At 49.0% G+C, this 24082-nt stretch overlaps 6 protein-coding genes across 6 annotated transcripts; 3 read left to right on the top strand and 3 right to left on the bottom strand.

The window, feature by feature from the left end:
* The first annotated feature begins 289 nt into the window (after positions 1 to 289).
* Positions 290 to 1433, top strand: B0J16DRAFT_326876 (uncharacterized protein). The gene is made up of 2 exons (XM_046126053.1): positions 290 to 505; positions 711 to 1433. The coding sequence occupies exons 1-2, from the start codon at positions 437 to 439 to the stop codon at positions 1230 to 1232; spliced, it is 591 nt and encodes a 196-aa protein (XP_045988513.1). The 5' UTR covers positions 290 to 436; the 3' UTR covers positions 1233 to 1433.
* Positions 1413 to 7277, bottom strand: B0J16DRAFT_295615 (uncharacterized protein; the record flags this gene model as incomplete). The annotated part of the gene is made up of 7 exons (XM_046124421.1): positions 1413 to 2693; positions 2744 to 2991; positions 3047 to 3832; positions 3886 to 5000; positions 5061 to 6327; positions 6377 to 6552; positions 6606 to 7277. 7 exons carry the CDS (start codon positions 7275 to 7277, stop codon positions 1480 to 1482), a joined length of 5478 nt encoding a protein of 1825 aa, XP_045988512.1. The 3' UTR covers positions 1413 to 1479.
* A 1338-nt stretch (positions 7278 to 8615) lies between these two features.
* On the top strand, positions 8616 to 14195 carry B0J16DRAFT_326868 (uncharacterized protein). Its single transcript, XM_046126052.1, has one exon. The coding sequence runs from the start codon at positions 8698 to 8700 to the stop codon at positions 13741 to 13743; it is 5046 nt and encodes a 1681-aa protein (XP_045988511.1). The 5' UTR covers positions 8616 to 8697; the 3' UTR covers positions 13744 to 14195.
* Positions 14196 to 14585: 390 nt separating this feature from the next.
* B0J16DRAFT_7607 (cortical protein KAR9-domain-containing protein) lies at positions 14586 to 18211 on the bottom strand. The gene has a single exon (XM_046134447.1). It carries the CDS (start codon positions 17993 to 17995, stop codon positions 14777 to 14779), a length of 3219 nt encoding a protein of 1072 aa, XP_045988510.1. The 5' UTR covers positions 17996 to 18211; the 3' UTR covers positions 14586 to 14776.
* Positions 18212 to 19201: 990 nt separating this feature from the next.
* B0J16DRAFT_326865 (uncharacterized protein) lies at positions 19202 to 20082 on the bottom strand. Its single transcript, XM_046126051.1, has 2 exons — positions 19686 to 20082; positions 19202 to 19623 (listed from the first exon to the last, which is right to left on the bottom strand). The coding sequence occupies exon 2, from the start codon at positions 19515 to 19517 to the stop codon at positions 19290 to 19292; it is 228 nt and encodes a 75-aa protein (XP_045988509.1). The 5' UTR covers positions 19518 to 19623; positions 19686 to 20082; the 3' UTR covers positions 19202 to 19289.
* A 1726-nt stretch (positions 20083 to 21808) lies between these two features.
* B0J16DRAFT_7543 (uncharacterized protein) lies at positions 21809 to 24067 on the top strand. The gene has a single exon (XM_046134432.1). The coding sequence runs from the start codon at positions 22008 to 22010 to the stop codon at positions 23601 to 23603; it is 1596 nt and encodes a 531-aa protein (XP_045988508.1). The 5' UTR covers positions 21809 to 22007; the 3' UTR covers positions 23604 to 24067.
* Positions 24068 to 24082: the final 15 nt, after the last annotated feature.

The raw sequence follows: 24082 nt of genomic DNA, 5'->3' as shown, positions 1-24082 counted from the left end.
TGAAAAAAGAGATTGCGAACTTACGGGAAAGGGAATCAGAGTGGGCGATTGGTTGTTGCTGTTCAGTATCGCGTCTTGTTGAAGAGGGAAGAAAGAGAAGAAAAAGTGCAGAAAATCACGAACTGCAGTTTTCTGCACTGAGGTGGATCACATATACTCTAAGCGACGTGGCGGTCCACTTTAGGCCTTTAGACGCGGAAGCGCCTGACGCGCTGCTCAACAGCCACAGTAGCCCCTCATCTTTCAAGCCACAACTAGGTAGCAAGCTCGAATCCACTTCATATCTCAACGTCACTACCCGATCTTCGTCCGCATCCCAACTCGTCACTCAATTCTCGCCCTTTCCCCCGACCTTGGGATATCTATTCTTCTTCTTGTACCATCGTCAAGAGACTAATATCATCATAAATTATTCTTGATACGGAAATCAACCGCCATGACTGCGACAGGAACGAGCGTTTCGCTCCTCAAGTTTGTTGGCACTGTCTCGCTCGGCTTGCTGACGGTACGTCAAAGCTCCATCTTCGACTTTTCAAACTTGGGTATCAAGTGATATTACTGGGTTTTATCAAAATTGTGTTTGCGGAAACACCAATCATGGGGTTCTCTACTTGATTTCATAAAGCACATCGTTAAGAAACATACCTACCTACTTATTGTATCCGGCATACATGTATTCCATATCAGTATCGCTAATGCTTGGCCTATAGGGTGTCTCATACTCTATCTCTTCTCTCGCTCTTCCTGCCCTTCTCCGACTTCCTTCTTCAGCTTCCGCCTCTCACGGCCTCTCCACCCTCAGTGCAGCTCTTAAGACTCCCATCCTCGCCCTCACGTCTCTCGCCTCTGCGCCCTTCCTCATCAGCTTTTTTATCGCTCCCCGCTCATCTCGCCATCCCTACCTGCTTTACACAGCTCTCCTCGCAACTCTATCCTCCGTCACCCCTATGCTTATTCCTGCTCCTGCTCCCCGACGTGCTGCCTCATCTGCGCCCCGAAAGTCCTCTCGTGCCAAGATGGAGGCCAGCTACGAAGTCCTAGGTGATGCTCAGAGCGAGCCAGCTAGCGATGAGGACACTGACGACGTCAATGGCGAGGAGGTACGAACGGAGGTCGAGGGCCTTGCAAGAAGCTACATTGCTCGAACAGCCATCTCTGCTCTGGGTTTTGCTATGGCAGTCGTTGGAATCTGGGGTGATGGTGCACCTCAATCCGTTGTCTACGTCTCATAAGAAGGACTAACATTTCTAAACTGCGAATTTATTTCTGTTCACATAAATTGACGAATATCTTAAATACAAGGGCGTTCAATTGTTTAGGACAATCTCCGATCATAACTAGTTAATAAAACAATTTGAGCTTAATGGTAGAAGCAGGTAGCTTGCCACCATGTGTTCATAAACTGGAAAGTACACTCCCATTTTATAACGGAACTATATGCGTTGCTGTCTTTCTAAACATGGTGACATCAATCGCGAGCTAAGAAGCATAACTTGCGAAACTCGATGAGGCGCTGCTTTCTACGACCTCCTCAACGTGCCAAGCCCGGGACAAACGGGAATTCATCACCTTGACTGCATAGTCGACGGTTGTGTTGTTCTCCTTCTCTTCGGAATCATCCTCCCCATCCTCAACTCGAGCTTGGACGCTGAAATATCTCGATGCTGAGTACTTCTCGCCCAGTCTTTTGGCGACATCGTTGGCCTCGTTCAAAGTCACCAATCGGCGGTTGCCAGGATATTTCTGCATCGCCGTGCGACAGAAATCCCACAAAACTCTACGAATCGTCTTGATATCGAGAGATTGGTTTGAGTGCTGCTTCTTGACGCCCATTTCGGCCTGGATCAAAGAGACATCTTCCGCTTTGTAAGTGTCGCTAAGTCCAAGTGTTTCAAGGAACTCCTTCCTTTGCTCCGGTGCATGGGTCTGAATGTCGGTTTTACAGACAAACTCCTCAGGGCTTCTTCTTAGAGTGTCTCCTACTGTATCATTCCGGCTTCGTTCGACATTATTGAGCATCTCAAACTTTTGGCTAGTAAGACGATCATGAGCTAGCTCAGCGGGCGTTCGACCGACGGCGTTTTCTCTGTACACCAGACTTGGCCTGTATCGAATCAAGGCTTGAACAAGAGCGATCATGTTCATCATGATTGCAGTATGGAGACACGTATCTCCGGCTCCGTTAAGCATCTCCAGCTCGTTGCCTTTGGAGTATTCAAGAAGAAGATTTAGCATTTGAATCATCTCCTTCTCCTTGCCATCGTAGGGCTTGTAACGCCTGTGGTAGTAGTTGGTGTTGTCAGGCTGCACTCCCGAAGCTTGAGAAACCCATGTATGAAGAGGCGTGGTTCCGTTCTCGGACAGGTTCTTCTTTTGAAGGAAAAGGTGGCTTCGCAGGTCGGGGTCAAGAAGGTCCAGGAGTTCGCGGAGCTGGTGATCCTTGGGAAGGCAGGCAAGCGCTGCATGCAGAATATTCTCGCCCTTCTGATTGCGGGTAGATTGGTCTGCGTTGGCAGATAACAAGATTTTGACAGCATCAATCCGGCCAAGGCGGCAGGCTACCATAAGAGGAGTGTCACCTTCAGTATTCTTCTTCTCAACTGCAGCGGGGAAAGTTTCAACGAGGAACTCAAGTACCTCGTTGGCACTCTCACCAGGATGAGCGAGGACTGCGCAATGGATCGCAAGATCATCTGGAGTGAATGTCAGCATTGTGCTCAAAATACTCTGCCAAAGTACTTACTATCCGCCCCGAGCCATTTTGAGATTGCACGGTCAAACCCGCCAGGACTTTCCTTCAAGTGCTTGAATCGAAGGTCATCCCTAGAAGCCTTTGATTTAGAGAATTCACTGTACAACCTGTGTGGAGTATCTCCAAGGAAAAACTCGACGCTGTCTAGGTTGCCCGCAAGAGCAGCGTCGAGAAGAGGTGGTGTCATTGGGCCGCTGCTCCTGACTACCATGCCACGTCCAGCGGTTGCCCAATCCTTCCTGTAGAACAAATTAGCGTCAAGTTTTCAAGTCGAAGAACAACACTGATTCCTACCTCTTTCTTCCGTACACAGTCAGTCCCTGATAATAGCGTGGCTTTTGTTTCAGCTCCACGCCGCTCTTCTTGACAAGATGATCGAGTGGAATGCCTGCACCTGTTCGCTTGATAATCAAGGCGAGCAGTTTTGTCTTCCCGGAGTCCACACAATAGCTGAAACCACTTCGTGGAAACACAAAGCCTGTGGAAGAGTCTTCGTCCTCTCCGACATTGTCTCCTTCGAGCTTCTGACCCGAGTACTGTTGTGCCATGTCCAAGAGGAACTTGAGCCCGTTTGCATCATCAATAGTCAACATATGGTTGAACAAGCTCTCCTTGATCCAGTGATAGAAGCGTCTTTCGTTTGGGACCGACCACTGCGTTGGAGCCGATTGGCATATGACTTCCAGAGGCCTGGTGTGGGACTCAACATTCAAGTCAACATGCCCGATATCGTCAATGGTGAACTGCTGCTGCACCTTTTCGGACACAATTCGCGGCTCGCCGTCTTCAGAATCGTCAGATTCATCAGAATCTTCGCTGTATTCTTCGTCTTCATCACCGCCAGTGTCCATTCGGAACCGGACCTTATCCTTCTTGGGCGGAGACCATTGTGCATTCACAATCTCGAGCAACGCTCTGGCCAATTCGTGGTGTCCACGAAGGACAGCAATAGAAAAAGGAGTGTTTCCGTAGTTGTCAGAAACAGCAATCTTCAATGGCGCTTGGTCCTGTTCCGGGCCCCATGCTTGGAGTGAGAGTTTCTTGACCTTGTCTACATCTCCAGCCCAGGCAGCTTCCATCCTGACACAAGTTAGTATATGGTCGTTAATAAAGTCTCAGGCATATACACTCACAGTTCGATATAACCATCCCTTCTCTTTTCAGTCATGTCGCGGTCATTATTGAAGGAGAAACGGAATTCGAAGGGTTTCGGGGCCTCATCCTCAGACTTGCGACTGTTTCGACTCGACCTGTCATCCCCCGCGTACGTCTTGATGTCAGGATACAGTTCCGCAAATGGCTTGGCACCCTTGCTGACCAAAGTGTTTTCGACAGCTTCGAAGCCTGCGAGGAGCTCCTTGATAGTCTCGTTCTTCTCGGGCACCCCCTTGGGTTCCTTCATCTTCTTGATGTCCTTCTCGTATTGCTCTTTCGCGTGGACAAAATTGAATTTGTGGTTTTCAACATCAGATGAAACGATAGTATGAGCATAGGTTCCTTCAGTGAGACCTTGCAAAAACTCATCCAAGCCCGGTGTCTCCCTTGGTTTCACTGGCGCACTCTTCTCATAAGTATAACCCCGAAGGCCCTTCAATGATGACCGAACCATGTCCAGAGCTGACTGTCCCTTGTTCCAGTTTCTTTGGTATTCATTGAAGATCAACTGCTGAGTTTTGGTGTCTAGCGAGTTGGGATCAGCGCCGTTTTCGAGTAGCTTGATGGCGATATCCGTGTTGCCTGATCGGATAGCGGTGATTAACGGCTGCTCCACGCTCTCCTTGTACATCTTCTGATTTCTCTCCAGGTCTCCCAAGCCGCTACTTATACTGGAAACCTTTGCAGACTTGAGCCAAGTATCGAAATCGATGTCCGCTTTCGCGCCAGCGGTGAGGAGCTTCAGTACCAAAGCAACATTGCCGTTCTCGATAGCGGTGTTGATAGGTGCGGTGCATTCTGAGTTCCAGTAGCTTCCACCGCAGACCATATGGTTGATAGCGACCTTAATACCTGTTTTGTCGGTATCCAGGAGTGTGTCGATGAGTTCCTCTTCTCCAGATTCGACGTAGCGGTGGAAGGCACTGCACCCTCTGGCATCCGCCTGAGCAGACGTGGCGCCCAGTTTCAGAAGGAGATTAGCCATTGACTTGGCCTTATCGTTGGGAAGCGATAGAGCCAGGACCAATGTCAGAATTGCTCGGGCATCGCTATCCCTGAGAGACTTAACAGGCATAATCGAGTCTGACCCATACTGCGTAATATTTAGCAAAACATTCATACGCTGCAAGCTGGGCATGGAAATAGAACTTACATCGCAAAGTGTTTTGACAGCATCCTCATTGCCTTCTGCGATGGCAAGATGTAGAGGGGAACACTGGAGATCCCACGCCAAAGCGTCAATGTTGAAGAAATCAGGTTCATCTTGCGATTCTTCGGGAACCAGATCATCAGTATCAGTACTATCGCCTTCGTCTTGCTTGACTTTGACAAAAGATCCCGTAGTCATAGAAGCAGAATCCACGTCTGTTGCTTCGCCGTCAATAATCTCACCATCAGACTCTTCATCACCCTCCGAGTCAGCGTCTCCGGCGGCAGACCCAGCCTTCTTTGCTGCCTGACGCTTCTTGTCCTGGCGCTCCTCTTCGGCTTCTTCATTCTCGATTGACTTTTCCATCAGGATCTTGATGATTGACGAGTCTCCTCGCGAGGCAGCTAAGTGGAGAGCATTCCTACCGTCCGCTAGACGAGCAGTGAGTCGAGCGCCATGGTCCACGAGGCACTTGACGACCTCAGGAGTGGATGTCATGACGGCAAGGTGGAGTGGTGATCTACCTGTGTAGTCTCTCTTGTTTGGGTCCGACCCTTCCTGACTGAGCCAGTTCGACACGTCTTCGGTATCACCATCAACGATTGACTGACAAAGTCGGGTAACGTTACCAACGTACGCCATGTCTGTCCAATCATTCTCGGTCAAAGGGTTGAAGGAACCAATTTGCTGTCGACCAGGGTCATCAATAAGGAAGGATACCTTGCCTTTGATGTAAATCTCAGCCTCCTTCTCTGCAATTTCCTTTTCCTCATCAGTGACAGGTTCAGGACAACAGCCACAACAATCTTCGATGACATCTTGAACACGTCCAAAGAATGCAGGATGGCGATGCAAGTACACTTGCCGCTCGTCAGGCTGATTCCACTCTGCATTGAGAAGAAGATCTCTCGTGTAACAGAGTTTCTCGATCCTCTTAGCATTGAAGTGCTGTCCGTAGGGAACAGTGAAAGTATGATAGTTACTGACATCCTCATCAGACAACCAGTCAGCAACCTCATCCTCATGGTAGTCTTTGATGTTGCCATGAAGAACTTGACGTGTCCTGTAGACTCGAGGGCGGCCTCGCTCCTCGCGTCTCTTGTCGAGGTAAGTCTCTCTAGCTGTGGTGGTGGGAAGTCTTTCGAGAACAAGTAGACGTGCGAGACCTAGAGTTCTTCGGAAGCTGCGTTCGTATATGGTTGGGTCGACCTTTTGCTTCTGGAAATCTCCGTAGTAGATCTCGAAATTGCGCTTGGCATACTTAGACAACCTATTCAGAATTAGCAATGAGCAAACGGGGGAGTCTTTGCTCCGCTAACCTGTTTTCGTAACTTGGCGAACGACGAGTGAGATCAATATGGTTGATCTGAGTGATGAAGCTACCAAGAGCTCGAGGGGTAACAAAAACCTGTGTTCCATCATAGGCTGCGCCGGCGGCATCGATATCAAATCCAGTGAGTATTTCGCTGACTGATTTGTACACACGTAGAACAATCTCAGAACATTCTTAGCAGAAGAAACTCTTATCGAAATTTGAGAGCAACTAACCTGGATATGTCGGACGGGGTATTGACTAGCAATAGTGATTGCATACTTGGTTCTTACCACAGTAACCTCGTTGAGCAGGGCATCCTTGACGGCCCGTTCAATCTGCTTGATCTTCTCGATGGCTTGATCATGATTGAGACCATAAAGAAAGAGGTCAACATCAGAAGCGGGACAGAACTTCTCGTGGTAATACTCGCGAAGCTTACGCTTGGTAGTGTCGAATTCCTTAGGGACAGGGAGAAGACAGTTGACGACCGAAGAGCCAGCAGCTACAACATTTGACCAGTCCAGGTCAGACAACGATGACTCTGAAAAGATGTTGAAGTTCTTTTGGAACTCGACCAGGTCGGCGACAGTAGCAGGGGAGCCATGAGGGCGTCGTTTGTCATCAGGGAGGGCCATGATGAACTTTGACTTCTCTTCTTCAGACTCAGCCTCAAGGTCTCTGGCACGAGTGGTGATGAACTTGGTGTCTTCTGTGAAAAGAGGGACCACATTGAGGTACGGGTCATCAAGAATGGGATTCTGACGGTCCTGGGCATAGACGGATCGTAATTCGGCCTCATACTTGCGATAGGGATCAAGTATTTCAGTGATAGGCTTTTCTTTGTGATCAGATATGTACTTGGGTAGCTGGGAGTGAGGAGAGGGAAGCTTGGGAAGATTGGCCATGGTTGCGATGTTTGGGAGTTGTGGAAGGAAAGATTGAGCCGAGATGTTGATAGCGTAGGGGGGGTAAAGTGCTAAGACAATTGTAACTGCCCGTGACAAGGTTTGGAAACGATAGTTGTATATCTATAATTATTCAATGGATAGATGGTACTAGAAGAACAATATTTGAGAGGATGCTCTGGGAGCTTTATATAATAACATTGGATACACTATCTGCAACACTTGTACATGGTCTGCCAGACGAAGCCATCCCAACTATCCCAACTCCATTGAGAGCTTGCCCCCCACTACCCCGAAGTAGATCGTCAAGCTAGTAAGCGATGGGGCTTGGGGTGTCAGAAAAGGATACCTAGAGGCCTGAGGGTACAAAAATAAAGAGTCTGATGATCTGCATAAAATGCTTGAAGATGAAGTAGTTATTTCGTCTTTCACCCCCTCTAGCAGTCTAGCTTTCTTAAGCTACTTTGAGGGGCGAGTTAGGTCGCGTCCAGTAGCGCGTATTGAAGTTACAAGGGTCCATGCTGCCTAAAATAAAGAGGATACAATACGCGAAAGCTCGTGATTTCTCAATTAGAACTACATCTTAATTCCGCACTGGCCCGCTGATGCCTGGCTCAGATGGCAGCATCTCCCTGTTGAAGCGAGTATCGTCACGTTTGATGACCTGGGTCTAGTGAAGTACCGTGAACGCAAATTCTTTGCTTCTATAATATCGTGAAATTCGGCGATGCACTATTTGGGCCAGATCTAGGCAGATGATTCTCAATTGTTTGGATAAGAACAATTAAGTACTCGGGACTCGACGTAGTAGAAGCAGACGAATCAAAGAGGATATGAACAAGTACTCTGAGAATAAATCTTGGCATTGTAGACAAATAACTAACACTATGATTTCGGGCTCATATTCTTTTCCATCTATGGGACATGTCTTGTCAACAAAAAAGTAGATTGGATTAGATGTTCAAGCGAATGAATCGCACATAACGGATTGATGTTTAGAGGACCGTAAAGTTGGGTATACGCCAGTAAAAGCTCGATGCCTACCGATCAATCATAAGGACAGCATTTCGTTATGTATACACAGCCCGAAACCTTCCCATCCTCGAAGATATACCTAGTTAAACAATTGTTGGATCAATAAATCTGGACAACTATCGCTACTAGGGTAGGTAGATCAGAAATGCCAAGTCCACTGAATCATCTTCACGGCGGGAGTGAATCACGTGCTCTCGTACCTTCCACTTTATTTCCGAACGCGTGACGCGCCAGAGCGGGACAGCCACCTCCCGCCTTGGGAACGATAACAAGAAAGGCCTTTCCAAATTTAACCCGTCCACTCAAGATAACAGCAAAACATCAACACCTCGATGTTTCTAGCAAAGGCAGCTGAAAGACGCTCCCATACAATTGCGTCGGCTTCATGACTCGTAACAACCTTGCTGAGCATTTGTCCTGGCTGTTGAACGATCAAGCCCGATCCAAGCCTGTAACGCCGTCTTTCCCACTTTGTAGCGACTCGTCTCAGGCCGGTCTTTCCCAATCCCAGCGCTCAGACTCACAGATACGACAAAACTTGCAACCCCTTACATCTGTTAGTTCTGGGGACGATCTCCAGTCGAGAAGAGACGCGTCCAATGGACAGGGTGGACTGGATCGAAGGCAGACGGACCCGGTGGTACTGGACGACGAAGACGACGAAGACGACGAAGACACGATGGGACGCCTGGTCCTGAGTTCGAAAGCCAAGAAACCCAGTCTTGTCTCAAGGCCACAGCAACTTCTCACCCCAACTTCCATTACCCCGAATATTACGAGCCGACAAGACACTCCCATCAAACAGTTTAATGAGTCGCCACCCAAGAAGACGCCTGCCCCAGCTCCGGCTCCGGCCCCAACCCGACTACGGACCGGCAGCCCAGAGTTCCCAAAACTCAAGACCAGCGGTGTCGACTATATGGACCTGACGGACGATACTTTTGCTTCTTCCGATTCATTGTCTTTTGGTGACGACGTAAAGCTGTGGCGCGAAGACTATGCAACCCGACCAGAACCAGAGCCAGCCGTTTCGAGTGGCAGGAAAAGGAAGAGCAATGAAATCACCAAGGAGGAATTTAGTGACCTAGGCGATATCCCCGATGTCTACGAACTCCTCGGTACCGAACCTCCACCCCCCAGTCCGACTCGATCCGCCCGACGAAAGAACGGATCGCTGAGTACTCGAAGTCGACGAACACGAGATGGGTTCGCCAACCCTCCACCAACGGTCATCCCACCGATCAGCGAGGAGAACAATGATGTTCTACTGTCACCTTCAAGGAGAGTCCGCAGCCAACTGATTCTTGAGTCATCGCCCCAAAAAAGTCTGCCAATTATCAGTGCCAGCCAGAGCCCTCGGAGAGCAACAACTCCCTTGAAAGCACCTACAAGTTCCGGAGACACCAAGCCAGCTCGACGGGCCACATCTCCTCCGCGAAAGACGGAACCCGTAGAAGATGAGCTGGTTATCCCTGACTCCGACGACGAGTTTCTCACACCACCATCCTATAATAAGACTCTTTCCGCACTGAAGATTTCAGCCAGCACTACGAAGCGCATCGAGCCTCAGATACAGGCGGCGCCCACACCCAGTGCCAGGACAAGTATTCAATCAAACTCGCAGCGCCAAATCTCTTCTGGCTCAACTGTCCTTGGCGATCCAGCAGACACGACCACCAGTTCACAATCTACTAGGTTAGTGACTGACGACTCTGTTCTCGATCCACTCAGCGAAGCCCCATCCCACTCAACCCAGGGGCCGGCTCTTCTCAAGCAATTAGCCTCTGACCCATCCGCCCTGGAAAAATGGGGACGGTTCATCGATAAGCTTATTCAAGAAAATGGCAAGAAGTTCAGTCAAGCCATAAATGAACGTTGGTCTAAGCCGCAGCGTGCAGAGGTCAAGGCCGAGAAGGAACGATTGAAACGACAACAAGCAGCTATTGCCGAACTCACCGGTCCGGTTGAGGAATACCGCATATTGGACGAGAAAAGAAGCCAGCTGGCCAAGCAAATTGAAAAAGCATATGATGAGGGTCTTGACACTGATGAGGATGAGGTTCGACTTGATGATCTCACTGATGAGGTTCAAGAAACCGAGGATGGTTTACTGAAGATCATCCAGGATGCCAGGCTAGATATCGATAGGTTTCTTGAAACGATTCAAAAACCACTCCCTGTCACCGCCCCTGCGCCAGGCGTTATACTGGGCACTCAACCCGTCTTCCAGAGCAGTGTCAACATGTCTATGCATCCACGAGAAACAATCTCGGTCAGTCAAATGGGCACACAAGTGGTGCATCAGACCCAACTACCCAGGACATCTACATGGAACCCTCCAGCTTCAAGGATTGAAGCGTCACAGGGCATGAGTGTCCTCTCGCAAGAGGATGATGATATTTCTGCTCCTTACCCAAGGGATTTTGCAAGAGCTTCCGGAACATCCTACCAACCAAGAGCAACAACAAACTCAATGGCAATGGATCACATTCCCATAGAGGCGGAATTTGATGTCGGCGACGGAGGCCTATCTGACTTGGATGATATACAGCCCCCGCCACGGTTCAAACCTTACAACAACACGGCTCATGCTAGTAGCAGTCGCAGGACGCCTCAAGCGACGCGTCATCGAACAGGCGAAGAATTTAGTGACTTTAGTGACGATGAGGAGATGCTTGCTTTTGCGCAGGACTACGAGACCCGCCAGTCGCTGGCCCCCGATTCACAAGACTTTAGACAAATCTTTTCGGAGACATCGGGCAATGCACTTCTAGCTGCAAAGCCACGATCATTGTCCAAGAAGCCATTGCCTTCAGGGACACCGGATATAATCCCTCCCCAGTTGATGAAGCACCCATGGTCCCCTGAAGTCCAGAGAATGCTCAAAGACAGGTTCAGAATGAAGGGCTTTCGCTGCAATCAGCTCGAGGCTATTAATGCCACGCTGGCAGGTAAAGATGCTTTCGTTCTGATGCCCACCGGTGGCGGCAAATCGCTGTGCTACCAACTGCCCGCTGTTGTTAAAACTGGCAAGACCCGTGGTGTCACTATTGTTGTATCACCCTTGCTCAGCTTAATGCAGGATCAGGTTGATCATATGAAGGCTCTGGGGATACAGGCTGTTGCATTCAACGGAGAATGCTCAGCTGAATACAAAAGGCAAGTGATGAGTGCTTTTAACGAACGAAGTCCTGAGCATTTCCTCGAACTTCTGTACGTTACCCCGGAAATGGTGAGCAAGAACGCCAATTTCAACAACGGCTTGCAGACGCTCCATCGCAAAGGCAAATTTGCTCGTCTGGTGATTGACGAAGCACACTGCGTCAGTCAATGGGGCCACGATTTTCGACCAGATTACAAGATACTTGGCCAAGTACGTCAAAAGTACCCTGGCGTACCTGTAATGGCTCTGACAGCCACCGCGACAAAGAATGTGATTGTTGACATCAGACACAATCTTGGAATGGATGACTGCCAAACCTTCTCGCAAAGCTTCAATCGTCCGAATCTGTATTACGAGGTCCGTCCGAAATCAACCGGCGAAAAGACTCTTGAAAGCATTGCATCACTTATTCATTCCAACTATGCCAACAAAAGCGGAATTGTCTATACAATCTCACGGAAAAATTCTGAAAAAGTTGCCGAGAGTCTCTCGAATAGCGGAATTACGGCCAGGCATTATCATGCAGGTTGCGACCCTCAAGAAAAGGTTGACGTGCAAAACGCCTGGCAAAGAGGCCAAGTCAAGGTTGTTGTTGCAACAATTGCCTTTGGAATGGGTATTGACAAGCCTGATGTTAGATTTGTCATCCATCATGGACTTCCAAAGAGCTTGGAAGGTTATTACCAGGAGACGGGTCGTGCGGGTAGAGATGGAAACCCTTCTGATTGCATTCTTTTCTATGGAAAAGCGGACATAAGAGTCCTGAAGAAACTGATTGCTGATGGAGATGGCAGTCATGAGCAGAAGGAGCGCCAGATGTCTATGCTGAACAGAGTCACCGCATTTTGTGACAACAAGTCTGACTGCCGGCGAACCGAGATTCTTCGTTATTTTGGCGAAGATTTCTCGCCTGCGGAATGCAACAAGAGTTGCGATAACTGCAAGGCTGGTTTGACTTTTGAGCAACAAGACTTTTCTGAGTATGCCATTGCTGCTATCAAGGTTATACAGGCCCAGCACCGTATTACAGCGGTTCAGTGCTCTGACATCCTTTTGGGGAAAAAGTATCCCCAGAATGAAGCAGAACTATCGGGGGAGTGGCATGGCATGGCGAAGGGTTTGAAGAAGCACGAGCTTATTCGTGTGATCGACAAACTATCAGCCGAGAAGGCTTTCAATGAGGACAATCAGGTTGGTCGACATGGCATGGCCATTCAATACCTACGTCTTGGACCAACACACCGATTGTTTCTTTCGGGTCAACGAAAACTGATGCTTTCCATCCAAGTACCAGAGCCAGGCGCGCCGAAGAAGGCAACCAAATCTCGAGCAAAGAAGGGTAGCAAGGCGCCAGCTGAGGAGGAAGTCTCGAACATGCCCTCGACATACGTCTCATCACCTGTCGGCCGTCAGAAGAAGTCACGAGCAACGGCAAGTGACCGTGGAAACAATGCCTCCACCTCTTACTCGTGGGAAGACGCAGGTTTTGTGGTAGATGATGAGTATGACGATGAAGCGTTCGATGAGCTCCCGCAGCATCGGCCAGCAAGACCATCCTCGCGCACACCAGGGCCTCCAATACCAGCCGATACCGGTATGGAAGACCTTGACGAGATACACCGAGACATGGTTGAAGGATTTGTCTACGAAGCAAAGCAGGCGGAGGAAAAGATTCGCAACCAAAAGAGCCTCAGAAAACCATTATTCACGGAAAAGGACTTTCGGATTATGGCTATTCAATGGACCACCTCACTTGAGAAGATGCGTAGGATCCCTGGCATCGACCCTGACAAGGTCAAAGAGTACGGTCCCAGGATCATTCGCATCTTGCAGAAACACTACAACCACTACCAAGACGCGATGGACCCTAGGAGTGGCGGCGGAGGCCAGGATGTTGTAGATCTGATTAGCTCAGAGGTTGAGATGGATGACGAAGAAGCCTACGAGGACGAAGACGGCGAAGATTCTCATTATTTCAACGGAGGCTCGCGATCAGACGTTCAGGCATTTCACAACAGACTGCAGACCCTTGGTAGTACACAAACCCAAAGCAAGCCAAGGGCATCCAGCAAGAGCAGTGGAGGCACCAAAAGATACTCCGGTGGCAAGAAGTATGCCGGCAAGAAATCTACAGGTGGTGTGACGAAGCGCAGGAGTACTGGTGGTAGTTCTAGTCGTAAAGCTAGCAGCTCATCGACAACAGCCCGAGCTTCCAGCAGCGCTTCAAGGACGCTGAAGAAGAGCGGTATTGGGCTGATGCCCATGTAGAAGCAGAGATCTTTTGGTCTTTTGGTTCACGAATCGACACGACTAGAAAGGAGGGCTAAGGACACGGGATACATATAGGTGGTGGAGGACGGATCATGAGCTTTTCAACGACATGGGCGCTTGTTTTTCGTTTTTAAGATCATACCCTTTTGCAACAGGACAGAACATGAATTGAGAGCACCCGAAATCAGGGGTTACCGAAACTGTTTATGAGCGTGCGGGAGTTGATTGGGGTTTTCTTCTGCATGGGCGGCGATGGGGGTTTCCATTTGATTTGCTTTTATTCCGAGACAACTTTCTCACGGCGTATAGGACGCCCCGCTGATGCAAGAAGCTTTGCATCGAACTAGACCAGTGGTATAGGAGTGTCATGCTGGTCTTGAAGGAACGAGGCCCAACTGTTACATAGATGCATCACGAAAATGAGGACAAATTTTGAACGATGGGCTTGACCACTTGTTGAATTCTAGGGATTGTTTGTATTGACGACCTCTTTCTTCTTTGAGTATTCTCTATATGAACATACAAGATTAAGCAAGAGCAAGAGTATAGCAGAGGAAGCTCTGGGTATGATTAAGCAACAGCTGATATCACCTCTTGTGCCGACCGTCTTGCTATCTAACGATCTCCTTCCCTCTTTAAGTACCCTCATCAAATGCCTACTGTGCACGAGTTGGCACAGGGGAAGGGAAAAAAAAAGAAAAAAGTTCAACGAGAGCGATAATTCGTAACCAAGGACAAGGTAGTCCTCACAAAGAAAACAGTATTCGACGTCGTTATCCCTTATGCTGTGTCCCAAACTCCATCAACCATCTTGGTCTTAACCTAGTACGCCATGCTGCTCAAAAGACGTGTTTATTGCTTTTCCGTAAATGGCGCGCCAGGCCCCTTATCAACCTCGAGGCCTCGCATATAGGCCCCTGGTAATTTCATCGAAATCGAATTGTTAAGACATATGTTACAGTGAAACAGGAAAAAGGCTCGCCCTGTTTCATAAAGTGAATGTATTGTTGAGCCATGATACATGTAGCTTTTAGTGCCTCCACCTTGGCTTTGAATCCTTTGGCTCGGCAGGGGAAGGCTTCCGCATTGCAGATCGAGCACCCGCAACAGCAGCGGGACTCGCTCGTCCTGTATCTGCTCTAGGTTGAGGGAGAAGACTGATTCTCCTCGACATGGTGGCAAGAGAGCTGGCAGGTCTGCTGTGACGGTCGTCATCTCCGATGGATCTAGAAGTCTGCAGAGACGAACGTCTGCCGGACAGGGCAGTGGTCGATAAATGAGAAGCTAGACGCGGCTTAGGCAAAGGCTGGGTATTTGCACCAGGAGAAGCAAGCCTTTCTCGGAAAGAGAGGCTGGAATGCGCAGTTCTAGTGGGCGTTTCCACTCTGGGTGATGCTGAAGAGGCACGAGCGTTAGGGCTGCGTAATGTTGGCAGTTTTGAAGTACTAGACCCGGGTGTAGTTGAGCCAACTGATCTTTGCATGGAAGGGCTCGTTTTGGCATATGGGCTAGGTGTTGTGAGTGAGAGTGGTTTGAAATTGTGGCCAGTATCGACGTCCGATGTGTTCGTCGAGCCATTCCAACGTGGCCGATGCGCTAGTTTCGAGTCCGGACGTTTGATCTGACTTGCAGATAAATTCGTGGCAGACGAAGAAGTAGAAATGGTAGACAGACGAGACGAGGCTGATTTTCGACTAGTTTGTGAAGTTGGCGCTGGCAACGAGGAGTGCCGTCGATTTGGGGGAATTGCACGATTGGTAGCCCCTGGGGTGGCCCGCACTTTAGGAGGCTTTGATATCGGCGTATGAGGATCCATTCCAAGACTAGACATGATGACCGAGGATGGTGGTGAGCTACCGGGGGTTTCGTGTCCACTACCCAGAGTCGAGCGATCGTTCGATAGCATACTGGAGATGGAGTCACGCAATTGCTGGCTCTTGTCTGCGTGGATATCGTCAGTTATCGACTCCGCATCTTTCATCTCTTGCTTGAGACTGTGCCATCGATTTTGCAAATCGGCGTGTAAGCGTAAAATCTCCCCATTGACGGTCAATCGTTCGCTAACACCTTTGTCGATAATCGAAAGAACGCGCTCGATAGCCGGTCCATAATGCATCCTCTTGGCCTCGTAGCTTTCCAACTTCTTCATCATAGCAGGCTGGTTGGTCAAGTGTAACCCGGCATCAGCGGCTTCTTTGAGTTTAAACAATGAGCGTTCAACAGACTCTTGCATCTTCTGGGCCTGTCTTCCAGCGCCTCGGAAGACAATGACCCAACGATCCTCGCCCAGCTCTTTGCGCAATGATTCCGCATCCTTCTCTAGTTTTCTGTAGCTCGCATCAAGCCCTTCACGTCGCATGTTCAGCTCCTCGCAAGCTGTGGGAAAAGCTGCTTTGGCTCTTGCTTCGAACATGGATAGTCGCATCGGTAGGAAGTCAAGGGAAGCTCTGAGAGGCTGCATTCGAGCAAACAGCGCCAGTAAACTCGAATCGTCTTGTGATAGAGTAGGTGTACCAGGTGAGGTGGGTGACACAGGGAAAGTTGGAAGACTGAAGCGACTTGGTGCTTGTAATCGAGATGCATGAGAAGGATTCTCTTCCACGATCGTCTCAAGGTCTCCAATGTCGACGCTATCCCCACTGGCAGCGGCCATCAGACTCTTATGGCGTCGTTCCTCCATCTCGAAAACCAATCTGCTCAGTTCGTCCATCTCCCCTTGCACGTCCCCAAGGACGTTATTCCAAAGCTCCTCCCACTCCATCGCGATCTCCACCTGGTTTCTCACACTATGAAGTGTTCTGCGAATCTTGCTCCATTCTTGAATGACCGACTCCATCTGACAAACAGCACGGGTAAGGTCTTCTGCAGATACATTGACAATATCTCTTCTGTTCTGGAGCTGTTCAATAGCCCCCACATAAGCTTTGACAAGCCCTTCGAAACGCGCAATGGCCGTTTCAACCTCGGAGAGACCTTCGCGACCACCTGCAGCAGCCCATTCGACGTCATCTTCGCTATCGAGACCCTCAACCACCTCCGATGCTTTCGATATCCAGCTTCTGATTTGCTCGGCGGCGTTGATCAATGCTTTCGCAGCAACTTGGGCAGTTGGAATAGCATTCACTTGGCTTGCTAGTGACTCAGCATCCGGAAGTTGTAGTGACGTCAACTGGCCTAGTTGAGAGGCGAAGGAGGCACGGGATAGTGTGTATATAGAGCCTGGTCGATTGTGACCAGGTGTGAAGTATGAGTTTAAGTTGGGGACGTATTCGGTAGGCGTCGGCTCAGGTGGTGTATCCTTTGGGGGCGGTGGTGGAGGAAGGTCTGCACTGTCGGGGGATGGGGGACGTGTGGTGCGTTCGATGTGCTCTCGACGAGTGTCGAGGGTGACCTTTGTTCCATTTCCGTTGGTGTGGTCCGGAAGACGATATTTTTGAGTATCCATATCCAAGGGCTCGTGAGGTTCGAACTCGGGCAATAGGGCTGCAGCAGATTCGTCGTCCTCGAGCTTTGACGACGAGAGCATAAGAGAGGGTTCGAGGGCGACGGCCTTTGGTGAAGAAGAAGCGCCGGCGCCCTTCCACGGGCGACCGCGCCGAGCGATAACCGACTTGATCGAACCCGCTTGGTGCTTCTCGTCGAGCTGTCGAAGTTGATCCTCGTCTAGACGACCAATATGATCGATTTGGGGTGTATTCGAGGGCGTCGATAATTTTTGAGCGCCGAAGCCGAGAGCTTTTAGTCGGGCAGCCAATCCGGGAGAGGTTTTGCGAAGACTGGAAGATGGTAGGGGTGACGTTGGAGTAGGGAATGGTTGAAGAGCGTTTGTTGATGTTGATGTTGTCCTTGTGGTGGTGGCAGGGGTAGCCGCGGCAGAAGCGTTAGGAGTCGTGTTGGTCGCGGAAGTAGTGCTTTTGGGCGAGGCAAAATTAGTTGTCGTCGTGTCGATAGCAGAGAATGAGGACGTGAGCGAACTGGAATTAGGATCTGGGGCGTAGGTGGAGGAGGGATTGGATGAACCGGGGTTCAATGGCAGGTGAGGTAGTTGGCCAGGGACGTCAGCGAAATTCAGCAGGCCGCCCGCGGGTGCATCATGGTCCCGGTCACTGTGGCAGTCGTCGCTGGCCAACTGGCCCACGTCGATAGATCGGTTAGCTTCAGGGCTCGCAACAGGAGTCGCTAAAAAAGGATCTGGTCTTGAGTCGTCTTGGACGGCAGGAGTCGTCGCGTCCATGTCTTTGGTGTTCATCTAATGGTTGTAGTTGGTCCCTCAAAAAAGAGCGAGGGACGACTGACAACCTATTTTAGTTAGAATTGGCTGAAGCCTAAGTATGAAGCGCAGATCCAAGTCATAAAAGCCGGGATCTGCTGGCTGCGTTCGGACACTCGAAATCCGTAAGCGAAATGCTTTCCGGATCTCGTCAGGTCAATGTCCAGATCGAAAATAGAAAATAAGAAATAGGACAGATCGAAAGAAGCGCGTTGAGCAATGGTCATAGGGTGTCCTCATGCCTCTCCCTCTGGGCTTTGTCTCCCTAAGACGGATAGGTAGATAGATGTCTTGCACTTCAGTGCCACAGATCACTCTAACCAAACCGTGCGCGATCCACTCGCTATCATGATACAGATACTGCGAGGCCTTGGTAGCTGAAAGTTAATGGCCGTCTCAATGGCCAATATCAGAGCGAAAGGTGGTTGGAGAGCGACGGGATGAATGAATGCTCCCTCACTCACACGCACATGTGAATGTACATCAAAGAGTGGACGGAAGCTTGAGTGGAGCCAGGTATGATGTACTGTATCTGAGGGTCTTTGGGTGGCAGCAAGCTGCTGCTGCGATTGGAGGTCAATTGAACGCCCTGCAAATGCAAGAAGCTCCTGCAGCAGAGGAGAACCAACGCCAACCACTGAAAGCTGAGTCTCTAACAGGCTGTGGATCAGTGATGAATAGGCAATACCTACGGATGCCCTCCACAGCCAGTCGTATTGACTAAAAGTTGTATAGCTTCAAGCTAGAGCCACTTGTAGTTCAGGCAGACAAATAAAAAGAACAGGCGGCAAGATAAAATATGGTTGCGATGAGTACAAAACAGTTTCTTGGTAGAAAGAAAAGGAAGAAATCAATCAATCGAGAGCTCCAAGTACCGCGTCGTACTCTGATCAATGACGAGCGATACGAATAGTTATCGTCCGATGGGGTTCGAGAGATGAAAGTGCCTGGCGGAGACAAAAGGGGCCAGTTAAAGTGTTTCGGATTGGTCGTATTGGGAACAAATGGAACGTGTCCAAATAGAAGTGATTGAAGTCAGAAAGAGAGCCTAATTGTAAGGCGTTATAGTAGTAAGTGAGCAACGAGAGTGAGGTTAAGGTGGAAGAAAATCTTGCTGGCGAATCGTTGCAAGAGAAACTTCTTAGATGAGATGCCCAAAATGGAAGGATCAAAGGCAATGGGTCAACTTGCGGCAATCACAGCACAGCAAAAGAAGTTAAAAGGCCGATTTACAAGCAGGAGCGACCAAGTAAAGGATCAAAGATGGGGCATTTCATAACTCTATTAGGTACACAGCAGTAATAGTAACCTCAAATAGGTACCTAATAACGGGAGCCAACAAGACGGGTATCACAAGGCAAACAAATAACCATGTACTTGAGCTTGGCCTCAATCTGGGCAATCTTGAGAATTGTCTATATTGGAAGACCACCCAAATCAGACAAGAACCTGGCAAGAGGTCAAAGAGTCTGCATGAGGAAAAAGAAAGTTTGCAAGACATCGTGAAGAAAGCAACGTAGCTCGAAAGCCATCCTCAAAGACAGAAAGAGAAAAAGAACACGGATACAAATGAAAGGTTGCATCCAATCTAAAACTACCACGCAATACTGGACGAAATTGTTACAGATGGAACAACAGATTGACGGACGAAAGACGGGGGTTCGCCTACCGGGGCATTGGACTAGATGGGTATTGCCGTCCCTTAAGACAACTTCTGATTTGACTGAATGACACTCTACCGGCTGAATCCCTGATAACTGATCTCGCCTAGCAATTGCCCGGCTATCCGGTCAATTAGCGCATTCTAATAAGTTCATGGATGTGTTAATGTCAACTTGATGATGTCGTTAGTGTAAGTAGAGATGAGCTTGTAAAGTGGACAGAAAGGTGATAATGAGAGAGGCAGTAGGTATCTTGGCAGCTTAGAAGATGATTGGAAAGACAAAGATGGGAAGAAATCTAGTTGACGCTGCTCTTGTGTTGGAGTATCATCTTATCCAAGGGTTGCCGATATATATATGCATGTATAATAATCTGTCATAAAAGATCGGACCCAAAGATCGTCAGGAACCATGAATAATACAATATCGGACCCAAGTGTATGGAATATGATGGATATCCCAAGAAAGGCCGCTTCAAATAAGCCTGGAGAGATAGGAAGTCATATGTTGTAACACATACACAAAGAGGCATCACAAAGGATAGGTCATCATGAAACATACGGAACCAATCATTCATGTTGACGTATAATTGCATAATTAAACCTCAAAACCTCTGACAAATGATTACTGAGGTTGATCAGCAGCGTATTTCTCTTTTCTGCATGAAACCAATATAACAGAGGTATTAGTCAGTCTCGGGGACGTCCCGGGGTTGTGTTCGGGCTGGAGTGTCTTCCTTCTCGGGACAGTCAGTCAGTCATCAGGATCATGGATCGAATCTGAAACGTACGTATCTGGTGATACCCATGGCAACGCAATTCCAATCAATCCGAGGAGATTGGGATGCAGACATTTGGCGTTAGAACGTGACTTGCATCTGATCAAGTTCAAACTCAAGATCCGTTTATGTACATGCAGTCAGAGGTTGCCTGGGGATATGATACTATACTTGCCGGTTGCCATTGATCGTGATAATAAAGAGAGCTTTGCCGTTTATGTTGATCTCTTTAATATCACAACCCCATCTTTTATCCCTGACTATTGCCCGTGCATTTTGTACGTAGCTATCTGTGCTGTACAATTTCTGTGCAAGCTAAGCTAAAGTCGTCATCATTTAATCTGTCCACTCAATAATTACTGCATTTGTCTTATACGGCATAGAAAGAAGCTTACTGCTGCAGGGTCCATCTTCTTGTTCCTGTTCCTGAATATTGCAGCTCCTTTCCCTGCCTTTGGGTGTCCCCCAATGCAGATCTTTATCCTCTTTCAGCACAAGCCATGAATATTTAGCATCCCTTTTATTGACTTTATCAACCAACGGACGTCTTATTAAAAACAAGACGAGTATCCCCATCACATCACCTCACGATAACCGACACATTCAGGAGACCACGTTTGTTTGATATCGATCGATTCTTGGTCTGTCCACTTGGTACAGATAAACCCTGACATCAAACGGCTTCTGGAAGAAAGAGAAAGTCAGACCCTTGTTCTGTTTACCACAGAAAACGGAGTCTCTCCATCTCCATCGCCGTTAATAACTTTACCCCTGTTCAAGTTTTGTTCCTGTCCAGTCGGTATCAGCGAAAACGGATGAACTGGAGCTTGGAGCTGCAGGTGTAATTTCGCCCGTGCCTGTCCCGCCAACCACTGAAAGTCAAGCCCGGCATCCCCATCCATTAGTTAGGTCGCCCCATAACATTGGATCACCACCTAACTTTAGGTACTTATCCATTGGAGACCCCCCCTGGAAAAGGAAATCATTCATCCATCCATCCAATTGCCCCTTCACTCTCATCGTTCGGCTCTTTTTTAATTAATCTAATCCCTTCCCCCTCCTTGTCTTGTCACGTTCTGTCATTCATTCTCTTACCCGGCATTGCCTTGTCCTGCCTGTTCTGTCCTCTTCTTTGCTACGGTACCCCTCGATAGTTGCTGTCAGTTATACTTGACCAACCATCGTTATCTCTTCTATTCGCTCTCTCAACTTCTACTTTGCGCCCTCTATCTATCTTGGCCGCAGCGTAGCCCTGCCTTGTCCAATACCGTGGGAGTCTCCATTTCCGTTAGGCTACTGTACCAACCGAGCTATCCTGAGCGAGCTATCGTGTCGAGTGGGACCGACCTCATCTCGTGTGTTTGTGCATCTGTATAAGTGCAGATCATTATTCACATCATATCACACATCACGTCACGCACAAACTACTGTCCGGACACTCACAAGGCCGATCCTTCGCGGCTTGTCTCTCATACAAGACTGCACATCGACATTTCCAGCTGCATCATCACAGCACTAGACCATTCATTCCCTAGTACCGCAACGCACCGACATGATGGCCACCGCCAACAATCAAACACCGTCACTTCGCTGCGACTCGCCGCCTCCAGATGCCCTGCCAACTCCAGCCCTCGGCGCATGCCCAGAGCTCTCCCGCTGCTTGTCCACAACATCCTCATGGTCTCATGGCAGTAACGATGCCAACTCCCGGGATTCCCTCGGCATCGAAAACTACAACCGCCATTCCACCGGTAACCTCGACGTCAACAGCATGAAGCAGCGCCGTGATATATCGACTTCCAGGCACTCCAGCTACAACTTTGATGGCAGGAGCCGTCGCCGGGGTTACATGAGACCACAAGGAACCGATTTCGCCGACAGTGCACGATCTCGTGAGAGTGTCATGAGCCTCGGTAGCATCGCACATCTGCAGTACTACTTCGCCAGGACAGGCCTACTTGACGGTAAGGGTGGACAGTTGGCTAGAAAGAAGCAACAACGCGCAACTCTCGACCTCTCGTCCTTGGATACCAACACCGGCTCGTTACCCAAGATTGTTGGTTCGGATGTCGACTCTTCCTATGCTTCCACCAGCAGCAGCCCCGACTTCAACTCGCAGGAGTTCGGTACCGACCTCGTCGAATCTCCTACCGAAGAGATTGAGGAGTTCTACGAAGACAACTTTAGTGATGTTGGAGATATGCTTCCACCAACTGTGAGCACATATCATCACCGAGAAAAGGTAGTCCCGAAACCCCCTACCATTATGGAGCTCAAGTCGGAACTTGAGCAGACGCTAGATGATGCAAAGATCGCGTTGGATGAGGTGGAGGCGCGACGAGTCGGAACTTATAAGGCACCGGCCGAAGCCCCCAAATATCCCAACATGCCAGAGGAAAACAGCCAGGGATGGTTTGAGCTCCAGGGAATGCACATTCTCGATGTTGTGACTCTGGCTATCCGCTCGGCAAAGATGTATTACACAGCACATGAGCTGCCTGACCGCCTTGACTCTATTAAACCCGAGAAGCAGGTCAGGGCAGATTTGCTGGCCGTGATGGAGACTTTGAGGCAGATGGCCACTAGAAATTTTAAGGATGGTATGAAGGAAGAGGAGATCAAGACGATGATTAATTGGGTCGACAGTGTCTTTGATATCTTGAAGCAGGAGCAAGAGATTGAAGATGCTGAGATCGCTGAGAGGGATGGATGGTCATGGCTCAAGGGTGACTGGACTGGCCGCGAGATGGAGCGAGAGCGACAGTTCTTCATGTCTATGGACACATCTGAGCCTCTACCCGAGTGGAAGCCAATGTCAGCCACAGACGAGAAGCCCACGCCTTTCCTCGAAGCCATGCAAGACGGCGTCCGACTCGTCAAGCTTCACAACGCCGTTGTGTACAAATCACGAAGACGATTCGGCGCTATCGGATCATACCATACGGATACCCAGAAACCCTACCGCTGCGCTGACAATCTACGCTACTGGGTCAAGGCAGCTGAATTACGATTTGAGATCATGCTCAAGGTCGATGCTTTGGGTGTCCAGTACAACACATCCCCCCAGGTCTGGGTGGAGTTTGAGGAAGCCATCCTCAAGTGGTCTCGCCACGTCCGCGAGGAGGTCACTCGCGAACTGGAGCTATAACAAAAGGCTTCGCACATTCTTTTCCACAGTGATCGAGGGATATGCTTAGCTCGATATACTGGATCTTTCTAATGATTGGACGTTGAGGATTCCCATGGAGTTTTGCCGGTTTTTATATCATTTCCCTTTGTCTTTACCATTTCTCTCTTTCTTACCCTGGAAGGATATCATATGAAATTGCATATTGCGAAGAGTGCACGCGGACATCTTTTTCTCTTTCACCAACATGATGGAAGCGCTTTAGAGCATTTGTATTCACCCCTTTTTTTTTCGACGTTTTGGGCTTGGAGAGTCCTTGAACCTCTTTTTCTTAGATAGAACACCCCTACATTCTAGCATATACCCATTGCATAGGCTTTATGGAGATGAAGACATGTTCAGCTTTAGGCTGGTAGACTGAATATATACCAAATAAAGTAAAAATAAAGATAATTAAAATGAACAAACGTATGGAGGTATATGTGTGATTAGGCATGAGA

The sequence above is a fragment of the Fusarium flagelliforme genome (genome assembly GCF_020744385.1).
Source record: "Fusarium flagelliforme strain FIESC 12 MPI-CAGE-AA-0113 chromosome Unknown B0J16scaffold_1, whole genome shotgun sequence".
NCBI classification, from domain to species: Eukaryota; Fungi; Ascomycota; class Sordariomycetes; order Hypocreales; family Nectriaceae; genus Fusarium; species Fusarium flagelliforme.
The sequence above is the reverse complement of the archived record's forward strand: the minus strand, read 5'-3'. Positions and strand labels throughout refer to the sequence as shown.

What these genes read in the sequence shown, in the direction of transcription:
- B0J16DRAFT_7543 (XM_046134432.1), top strand. Translation starts at nt 22,008, where the DNA reads ATGATGGCCACCGCCAACAATCAAACACCGTCACTTCGCTGCGACTCG.
- B0J16DRAFT_326868 (XM_046126052.1), top strand. Translation starts at nt 8,698, where the DNA reads ATGACTCGTAACAACCTTGCTGAGCATTTGTCCTGGCTGTTGAACGAT.
- B0J16DRAFT_7607 (XM_046134447.1), bottom strand. Translation starts at nt 17,995, where the DNA reads ATGAACACCAAAGACATGGACGCGACGACTCCTGCCGTCCAAGACGAC.
- B0J16DRAFT_326865 (XM_046126051.1), bottom strand. Translation starts at nt 19,517, where the DNA reads ATGTCTTGCAAACTTTCTTTTTCCTCATGCAGACTCTTTGACCTCTTG.
- B0J16DRAFT_326876 (XM_046126053.1), top strand. Translation starts at nt 437, where the DNA reads ATGACTGCGACAGGAACGAGCGTTTCGCTCCTCAAGTTTGTTGGCACT. An exon ending in TCTCGCTCGGCTTGCTGACG is followed by an intron (nt 506 to 710) that starts GTACGTCAAAGC and finishes CTTGGCCTATAG; the next exon opens with GGTGTCTCATACTCTATCTC.